Source organism: Salarias fasciatus, chromosome 1 (genome assembly GCF_902148845.1).
Source record: "Salarias fasciatus chromosome 1, fSalaFa1.1, whole genome shotgun sequence".
Classification (NCBI taxonomy): Eukaryota; Metazoa; Chordata; class Actinopteri; order Blenniiformes; family Blenniidae; genus Salarias; species Salarias fasciatus.
In genome coordinates, this window is record NC_043745.1 from 29,522,725 (window position 1) to 29,533,244 (window position 10,520).

Below are 10,520 nucleotides of genomic sequence, written 5' to 3' on the forward strand. Positions count from 1 at the left end.
CTCCACGCCACACAGCTGTTGTACATCTTGTACACATTTTATGGTTTGCCAATTTTTCGTGTGTGCGCTTGGGTTTTGCAGACGAGCAACAGTGCCAGCGGTCCACGAGCAGGGAGAGAAACAGGGTGACCATCTCGATCTCAGTGGCGCCCCCCATGCCCACCTTCCCCTCCCCGCACACCATCCGCAGGCAGCAGAGGAGTCGCCTGGCACGAGCGGTGAGAACACCACGCCACGAAAATGTATTATGAAACAAAATATATTCATTCAGTGCTACAGGGATGTCTACCAGATACCAGAAATCTCGCAATACAATCCATGAAAACTCTAAATATGTATACATGAAAATGCATAAAATACAAACTTCTGGAAATACCAATTGAATTTTACAAACCCTTCCACTACATGTTGAAAACCAATCTGATTAAATAAACTGGAAGCAGCAATGGTTCATAACTTAATCTCAGGACCACCAGCATCAGCTGACGTTTGGACGGTAGCCCCTTGCTGTTTTCACAGAGTTAACCGACGCCATGAATGGCTTCAAAAACAAACAGTAAGAGCTTAAAATGTTTTATAAAGTCCACATAAAATTAAAAAAAACTGAAGAGAAAACATTCCTATATTTCTTTACAATGTTGGTTCTTATTGTGTTAAACTGACATTCTACCCTTCTTTTGTTAACATGCAGCAAGAGAGAGCGGAAAGAGAGCGAGAGTTAGACTATCAACCGAGGAAGGTAAAGCAACACATCTGTCTGTAAATTAAATTAACAGTATCTGCTACTGTGTGTGTGTGTGTGTGTGTGTGTGTGTGTGTGTGTGTGTGTGTGTGTGTGTGTGTGTGTGTGTGTGTACTGCATATTGGTATGTTTTCACAGTGTGTTACATCGAGGTAAATTGATTTGTTTTTTCTCAACTGGAATCTTCTTTTTCTTTGATGAAGGAGAGGACTGTGAGAGAAACTGAGATCCAGACAGTGCAGAAAAAAGTAAGAAAATTCACGAACAGTGCCAGAATTTTTTTTGTTTGATCCTATTTTCATTGGTAAAGGAAAACTAAATGCCTGTTTACACTGTAATACATAATGTATGTGTGTTTATTTGTAGGAGAGGCAAGGGAGAGAAGCAGATAATCAGACGATCCAAAGAAAGGTAAAATAAAACACTGTTGCAAACATTTACTCTTTAAAACACACTTTTGGGAAAGTCCCCAAAAAAGATTTGCTTTGTCTATTTCATTCATCTGCCACCTTTATCCTTCTACTATTTTGTGTTGTTTTTTTTTTTTGAACTGTTGAATCGTTTGATATATTCATTTCATCTTGTTTTTATAATTTTCCTTTGTTGGATTTTGTGTTTGTAGTTTGAGTGCTTTTACTCACTTCACCCTATTGAAGGTTGCATCTTCATTCCATGGAACAGAAAGGTATGAAGCCTTTGTGTGGTTTCATCTTTTTGTTTATCCTCTAGTGACATTAGCGTGTTTTTTTTTAATTATTATTATTGTGTACTTTTTTCTTCATGAACTTCCTTCTGCACTAGACATGAATTCGTCACATCTTATGTTAGAGGAATGTTTAAAAAAAAAAAAACAGTGTAAAATATTTCCTGATAACTTGTAATGTGTTTTAATTAAAACGAAGACTGTATGAAGACCGACTGTGCATCACACTTTTTCTTGTAGGCTACCTCGGCAGGGGAAAGCGAAGATGGCGAAGTCTTGGGAGGAAATCGAGCTAAAGCCCAGGCCCCCAGCGCCCCCACCACCCAGGATAAACAGACAAACTGGTCAAAGGAAAATGTTCCACCATCAGATCAGAAGGCGTGCGGTGACAGTCATGCCATCTCGTCCTGCATCATTCCCATCAACGTCACAGGTGAGACACAGAATAAAGAGAAGAAATGGATGGTGCATAAATAATTGCCTCTGATTGTGATGCAGCGGTGCTGACAAGTAATCAAAGAGCTACCGTCAATAAATCTGTCATCACATCGAGACTCTGTGAAAGTCAGCAATCATAACTACATGTATTCACCATGACGATCTGAACATCTTCATGATGAAAATGAGGCATGAAAGATACTTCATGTCAGCACTCAAAGTACGTGACTTAATGTGCATTCTGGCTTCTCTGTCATTTGTGCAGGAGTGGGGTTTGACAGGGAAGCAAGTGCTCGCTGCTCTCTGGTTCACTCGCAGTCAGTTCTTCAGAGGAGAAGGAAGCTGAGGAGGAGGAAGACTATCACAGGAATACCCAAAAGAGTGCAACAGGACATGGGTATAATATCAACCACATTTCTTGAAAATGTATTTTATTATTGAAAATATACAAATAATTGTTGCTGTATTTTTTTTTTTTTTTAAGTGTTTTTATTTTATCCTCACTTTAATTTAAAAGATCAACTGCCAGGCACATCTTACTAAGACACCAATGGCTAAATGAACACAAAGCAAAATGAGCAACATATCTTTAGCAACTTCAGGAAACCAATGAGTCGCTGAGAAGCTGGCAGTGGGTCTGTTACTCTGTCTGACGTGCACAAACTCATAATCTGAGTGATCGCAGTGATCAAAGAAAGCATAAGTCCACAAAAAGTATGGCGACCCAACCCACCCTCTCTCTCCCCGTCACAGCACATGGGTGAACAGCTGATTATATGAACTTAATATCCCCGTCCACAAGTGACCCGTGACACCCCTACTCAGTATGATCATACAATAAATGACACCTTAAACAATACCAACTTATGAACAATAACAAACCCTCACCTTAGTAGTGCAATAAAATTCAACGCAATTCATTCTTGGCTCCTACATTATCAAAGGTCTTATGTGAACAGATTTGCTTTTCATACATTAAAACTGAAAAAGTGACTTAACTGTAAATATGCATCAATGCAGGTTCCCAAAATGAGTCAACCATTAGGTAGTCACAAATGTACATAATTTAGAATTTAATCCTGAGACAAATAGATCTCACACCCCATCAATAAAGAATACTGAAGTGTAATAATGAAAAACCTTTAGGTGTAGGATTATGAAAAAAACTATTATAGCTTTTGAGTTGTGCTGTTTTAAGGTTTACCTGCCATGCTAGCATCACATTTTGTAATTCTGACCCTAATGTGATGGAGATGAATAAGACGCACACTTTCTGTCTTTGTTTCAGATTCAGATGAATCACCCGTAGCAAGAGAACGCACAGTGATTATCCATGCCAACCCCCACCAACTCTCTCTATGTCAAGAAGACCTCTCAATCAGTGGTCGTCTTCATCACACCCGCGATTCTGGCTGCCAGACAGATGATTTCCTTATAGCATGTAAGTTTGTCAGAATTTAATACATGGCAGCTTAAGACTCAAATTTTAAGTACAAACAAGGTTACTAACCTAGAAAAGAAAATGCTTGACATTTAACAAGGTCAGGAGCTGTCCATTAATTTACAACTTCCTTTTGGATAATACTCTAAACTTTAGAGCTGTTATGTGCTTTATTATTAACTGTGTTTTTCTGTTCAGGTCTTGCCCTGATTCACTTATATAATGATTCCTCATATCTTAGGTACAGCTGCTCCCTCCAGAAGGCGCATTAGAGCTCAGCGTGGCCATCAGGGAATTCCTGCCTCTCTGTCCCATTCAACGGGTAACATTTCCTCCCTGGGTGACCAATCAGACTCCACATACACTACGGCTGCAACCCACGGTGGACGCTTGCGCTCGCGCAGTCTTCCACGAGAGGGTGGACGTCTGATGGACAGCGATGAAGATGATGATGATGACAATTACGACGACGATGATGAAGATGAAGAGCTGTCACCTTACGAAGCAGAGGATTTTATTCCACCTGGCCCTAGTCCTCGCATGAAGATGATGTTGATGAAGGACGAAGAAGAAAGTACAGACGATCAGGCAGCTCCTGAGCCACTGCAACTTGGAAGCCTAAAACGGATGCAGCGATCCGGAGAGAGAGACAGAGGGGGTGGTGGAGGGGGGAGTCCAGAGCATAGCTGGATGGAGAGAGGCCGTTCTCGGTTGCCTCGCAAGGCTGACATGGGTAGCTGTGAGATCTCATCCAGTTCCGATACTTTCAGCAGCCCTATTCACTCAGTGTCGACAACAGGAGTCCTGGGCAGCCATGTGGACCACAAGGAAGATCACCAGTCATCAAGTGGGAACTGGAGCGGTTCCAGCTCTACCTGTCCCTCACAAACATCTGAAACCATCCCACCACCCTCTTCTCCACCCTTGACAGGCTCATCCCACTGTGATTCAGAGCTGTCTCTTAACACTGTTCCCAATGCCATTGATGAGGGTTTCAGCCTGGATCCCTCATACCATTCTGACCTCAGACCCCAGGGACAGGGTCACAGATCAAGCTCATTCACATCCTCAGCCACAGACCAGCTGGATGATGCTGGGGTCAGTACAGCAAGTGAGGGTGAGTGGACATATCCTCCAGACCAAGACCAGATAGATGCAGACCAGGACCCCGACCAGACCCAAAACCTTAGCCGGAGTCATGGGCTAGTTCAGGAGTACAGCTCTAAAAATAGTCTTGAAGACCAGTCGAGTTTCAGTGACAAAACTAGCAACACCGACAAAGAGGTTGGCTCTCAATACTCAACTGATACAGAGGGTTTCTACTCCTCCTCTGTGCATTTTGGGGAGTGTAATCAGAGTTACAGAGCATACACGTATAACTATGCAGACCCAGGGCCTGACTGTGCTCAGACCAACACTGTGGCAGCACCACTAACACACGGAGCTTATCCCCAACGATCAGCCGACTTCAGAACAGGCACTATGACCTTGGGAAGGACCTGTCGTCCATTAAGGAAACCAAAAGTCAAACCTCCACCACCCAAAAGGACCTCTTCACTGAAGGAGACCAGTAGTTATGTTGACGTTGGAACGGATACACAGGCCGATCAGGATCAACCAAAGATGGTTAGTGAACAAGACCTGACCTTGTCTTCCACAGATATAAAACTGGAACTGGACCTAGAGCTTGGTGGTGCTCCAGAACCATTACAGACATCTTGTCTAGTGGCAGAGCCTTTGGGAGCTTGGGGTATGGGACTAGGTGAAACTGTGGATATAGTAGAGCCCATGTCCTTTAGTTCGGCAGACACGCACTCATTTAAGGATGAAGGTGCTGTGCAATCTGACTATGCAGACCTGTGGCTGCACAACAATGAGCTAAAGTCGAACAATGGTGAGTACACATCTATGTCCAACTCAAGCACAGCCACAGGTACTACCGTCATGGAGTGTATCAAGTCACCAGACAGCTCTTCCTCCTCCACAGAAACCCAAACCCAGGCCCCTGTTCAGTCCTGTGAGATTAGGGCCGCCAGTCCACCTCTCCCTCCTGGAGACTTCAAACTTGGCTCGCCAGAAAAGCTGGCTGGCCTTGCATCACCATCAAGTGGTTATTCCAGTCAATCAGAGACTCCAACCTCAACCTTGCCCTCATCTTCGGCAGCATTCTTCCCAGGACCACTATCTCCTTCAACTGGCAAAAGAAAACCCAAAGTGCCAGAGAGGAAGTCTTCCCTCTCTTCCCTGCAGCACTTCCCCAGAGATGGAGTTTCCATTTCTTCTTGCTATAAAAGAGATCCTGACTTTCCACCTCCACCTTCCCAGCTTGATCTTAATGTTCTTCATGGTGGCTATGTAAGACACACACTATCTCACCGGACACACCACATGCATACACTTCACCACAGCAAACACAGAGTTGCAAATGCTCTAGCCACTGGAACAAAACTTTTGACTCCTGAGGCAACTACGACCAACCCACAATCAAGTTCAAATTCGGCCTCAACAATTCCCAGCTCAAATCTGCTAGTAATCACACCATCGGCTCTTCGTTCAGTACAGCTCCATCCTATTAACCAGTCTACTGATCAGCAGAGTACTTCCACAACAGACCAGGAAATAAGTTCAACAGAGACTGCTACAAGACCCAAATGTCCTCCGATTGGTGCTACATTGGCTCCCCCGCCTATTAACACGAGGCCTCTGCCTCCTCGCAGACCACCTCCGAGACCTCCAGGTCATGACTTCACGTCATCCCCGGAACATTCACAACCAACTCCCCCTGGCCGCCACCCCGATGGGCCACCATCCTACGAAAGCCTGCTACTCAGACAGGACCGCTATGGACCTGGAACATTTTGGGCCATGACAGCTTTCAGAGCTCGAATGGACCCATTGTCAGATCATGAGGACAGCTCACCCCTGCATCGACCGGTGCCACGCGCGCCTCACCCTTCGCCGGTGGATTTACACACACATATCCACTCACACACAGAGTTCAGAGGGCTCACTCACTCAACTCATGCACATCCTGAGTTTAGAGTTTTGGGGGAACGGTCATTTTCCCAGGATGATGATGACGACGAAGAGGAAGAAGAAGAAGAGGAAGAGCCAGTGAAGGAGCCACCTAGGGCTGCATGTTACAGAGGAGGCATGCGATCAGATCACCCTCCGCCCCCAGCATATGAATTTGCTGGGGGATCCCACTTAGACTCAGGGCCCTGGGCTAGTCCTGTCAAAGTGCCTGGTAACACACTGGAGACATCGCATCCTTACCTAATCAGCGATGCAAGGAAAGGAGGACAAGAAGAGCAAGAAGAAGAGGAGGAAGTGACATCAGGTGCTACCAGAAGTGCCCATCAGCATCACCCACATGAGAGCAAAGACGACTCCACAACTCCTGACACAGAGGATTACTTCAGTAAAGGTGAGCTTTTCATCAAATTTAACTGAGTAGCTGTTCATTAAGACAATATTTAAGCTTTCATGATATTTGATTTATTGTTTTTGTTTTCGGTTGGAAATTATAGGAACTTTAATACGTGCAAGTTTCAAAGAGACAAGAGGCAATGCCGTTTAAAATTGGGGAAACATCTCAAAACATTTGCTTATGTTCAAAAAGTTAACAATCACTTTTTTTTTTAAAAATTACAGAGCAATATTTAAAGAATTTGTTTAAAACATTTAGTTCACAGTGTTAGAATTAGTGGAAAAACCAAGTTTTTAAGGATTGTGTAATTGCACTGTTAGAATCCTACTTACCTCAGCACAATCTTCGAAAAAAGTAAATCCTATGTGTTTACGTACTGGCTAACCCGCAGAACTGGCAAGCAAACAACGTTTTACACACATAACTGCAACTGTTTCCGTGTAATTTTAATTCATTACAAAACATGGACATCAATGATACTGCCAAGAGGCCTTGTAGCATATGATGTAAGTACAAAGTAACAAAAAGCTGCATCTTACATGAACACAACACAGTCTAACTTTGGAGGCAGTCTCTTGTCATTGTCAAAGCTGGACCAATGACTTGATTTTGTAGTACTATGATGTGCAAAATGGTTTTGCTGTCTTTCAAGGTTTGGAATCTGTAGATAAGTGTTTTGCATATACTTTGATACCAACTGGTGTAATGGAATAATACTACGAATAACACAGTGCAACAACTTTTAGTCAGTGATGTTAATAGAGTCATCCAGGAATCCCAACAAACTATGGTCTAAGGCTGGATACAGGGTAAATTTTAGAGTCACCAATTTCTTGAGTATTTTGATTGATAATTCGTTTGAATTAAAAAATAACATTCATAATAATAATACAAGTATAGGACCTTCTCAATATCCCTTTCAAGGATTTTGCATGCAACAGCTAGTATGCTGGATGATGTGTGATACGAATGTTATGCACTGCAGATTCCACACCTAGTGATAATTCGCTCTCGCCAATGATGGATGACGCCAAAGTGGATGACGACATCATTATCACATCACCCAACAAGACCCGAACTACTGAGGACCTGTTTGCAATGATACACAGGTGCTGTACTTTTTCAATGGTGGTCAGTCAGCTTCAAGTACCATTTAATGCACAATCAGTTAATTGCATTGCTATTTGTTGAATTCCTTTGTGTTTGTCAACTATTAGTCCATTGCTTAACCTTTAGTACTCTGCTACAATTTCTTGTCTGTGCCATACAGATCCAAGAGAAAGGTCCTGGGCCGTAAAGATTCAGGAGATCTGAACATGAAGTCCCGCCTATGCCCACCGCCTCCAGTGCCCCCCAGCAATGTGTCTACTGTTGTGATCCCACCGGCCCCTCCTCTCAACATTCCACCTACTTTAGCCATGGCTGCAGGTTCACAAAGAGCCCCCGTGCCAATTTATCGCAGCGCCAAGAAGTCCAGCACGTCCAACGAGGAGTTTAAACTCCTGCTGCTGAAAAAGGGTAGCAGGTCAGATTCCAGCTACCGCATGTCGGCTACCGAGATTCTGAAAAGCCCCATCACCCCAAAAACGCCAGGGGAGTCCCTTCAGGAAGGACCCATCAGGCAGGCTGAGGAACCACCTTCTACACTCCAGGAGCACCCTATTCCAGGCCTGGAGCCAATCCAGATTCCGGGACTTTTTCCCAGGGCAAACTCTGAGAGCTTCACCCCCAAAACCCTCCCTATGTCAGCTGCGTCTCGGCAGGGACGTTCTCGGATCCCGCCTGTAGCCAACAGCAGCCGCTATAGTACACGCAGCCGCCTCTACACAGCCCCCATGCAAGCCATTTCTGAAGGGGAGACGGAGAACTCAGACGGTAGCCCCCATGATGACAGGTCGTCCTAAAACCACATGACGGCAGATGCCGTCCGTTCATAAATTTAAAATGGCCCCTATTTGTAATAGCTGATGTGTAATTCTTGTGACACACACACACAATATGACTGTTGCAAACCTGCACCCAGTTATGGATTTACTAATCTATTCAAGGGTGTCAAGACTGTTGTGACATAGTGAATAAGGAAGGGACGATTACGAAAATATTGATGATCCTTAAACACAGTATTAACTAATGAAGAGCTCCCTCATAGCTAAAAGTGTAAGACTTATTTTGATTGAACTTTTTTCTTAAAAAAAATAATAATTTTTTAAAAAAAAAAGTCCCAAATGTTTTTAAAAAAATCTATATCTAACAAAATAATTTTTGTGGAGTAAAGACAGACAAAGTGAGTGTGCATGGAGAAACACATGCAACATCCGATTACATTTTTACTTCTTGTGTTTTGAATGGTGTGGATGTGTCGCTGAGGAACTGCTTTCTTATATATATATATATATATATACATATATAAAAAAAAAAATCAATTCTTATGGCGGTTATTTTTCTTTCACCTGATGGTGTCTGGCATTAGCCAGACTTCCCAGAGTTCATACTCAAGATTCCTGCCAGTAAGCAAGGGTTGTTTCATTGTGAAAGTGACTAACGACATGTAAACACAGCACCAACTGATCTATTATAATTCCATCTGCAGACCTGGCATAGAAAGTATATCATGCAGAGCCAATCATATATTTCTTCACATAAAATATATCCCAAAAAAAAGAAAAAAATAACATAATGCATGTATTTTTGTAAACTTGCACCTCAGAACATGATGATAAAGGTTCAACATGTTGCATGACCCTATATGGAAACATCCCCTGGATCCTGGTTTCTGTTGACATTTTTGTGGTTCTTTTGTACGATAATGATAACACTTCTTTCATGGGGAAAGATTTAAGTGACATTTGTTCCACATTGCCAGTGATCTAAATTGATTTGTGTTGGATTTGAGTGTCTGAAAAGGAGCAAGGGCTTATGCCTATTTGTCTGAGATACAGGCTAATTTTGGACAATCGCACAGTGGCCTTTCTCTACTCGAGGTGGTTGTAAGCAGGGCATTTATAGAGCCCTGCTCATAGACATGGAGCTGTGCCATGTTCCACCAGAATTCAATCACGTACTTATTTATACCCATCCTTAGCACGCTTGAACTGATTAAAGCTTTCCCAACAGCTGGCCAGTCTTGCTGTGCTAACATGAAGTGGAAAAGGTGCATTTCCAAGCAGATTTAGGTATACCATTGAGTGCAGACGGTGAAAATGCTTTAGAAGGTCCCCAATCGGTTAGACTTGAGGTTAATCTGGAACGGTTTCCACGAACCAACCTCACTTTTGCACTTCATGATTTTTCAAGAATATTCTTGAAAAGAAAATATATCTTATAATGAAATGCATATGTATATTTGTACTGAATATAAAAACTCATATCTATATAAAATGACGAGCAGAAATTTTATAGGGAATCAATCTGAGTGTAGCAAAGAAGAACAGGTCTCACTGACAACATCACACACAAATCTTAGCAATGTACACTGTTTTCCTCTCCTTGTTGCCTCTCCTTCATTTGCACTGACCCAGTAGCATTAGACAGGTGAAAGCGGAAATCCAGTGGCTGGTGCAAACCATTCTGTCTTACCCTCCAGACCTCATATCACTCAAAACTGAAAGACAGGAGACAAGTGAAGGAAACCACGACATTAACAGCAGTATTTTACAACTCAGCAGCGTACTCTTTGTGCCGCTGCAGCCTTTTCAAACCGACAACAGGGGTTAGAGTGTGGCGGATAACTTTCCCACCTGTCTACTCGACGTTACGCATGTAGAAT

At 43.0% G+C, this 10,520-nt stretch overlaps 1 protein-coding gene across 4 annotated transcripts in view; it reads left to right on the top strand.

Moving 5' to 3' along the window:
* Positions 1–10,110, top strand: part of nhsb (Nance-Horan syndrome b (congenital cataracts and dental anomalies)) — a 49,413-nt gene extending 39,303 nt beyond the window's left edge. For 2 of the 4 annotated variants that reach the window (XM_030099354.1, XM_030099378.1), the window contains exons 3-13: positions 82–218; positions 692–739; positions 946–990; positions 1,109–1,153; positions 1,365–1,427; positions 1,686–1,878; positions 2,149–2,280; positions 3,172–3,324; positions 3,566–6,751; positions 7,740–7,863; positions 8,025–10,110. In XM_030099354.1, coding sequence (XP_029955214.1) covers positions 82–218; positions 692–739; positions 946–990; positions 1,109–1,153; positions 1,365–1,427; positions 1,686–1,878; positions 2,149–2,280; positions 3,172–3,324; positions 3,566–6,751; positions 7,740–7,863; positions 8,025–8,658 — 4,760 coding nt within the window. In that variant the 3' untranslated portion in view covers positions 8,659–10,110. The remainder of the gene's footprint in view (positions 1–81; positions 219–691; positions 740–945; positions 991–1,108; positions 1,154–1,364; positions 1,428–1,685; positions 1,879–2,148; positions 2,281–3,171; positions 3,325–3,565; positions 6,752–7,739; positions 7,864–8,024) is intronic. The other 2 variants (XM_030099369.1, XM_030099362.1) reach the window with 2 other exon arrangements.
* The last annotated feature ends 410 nt before the right edge of the window (positions 10,111–10,520 follow it).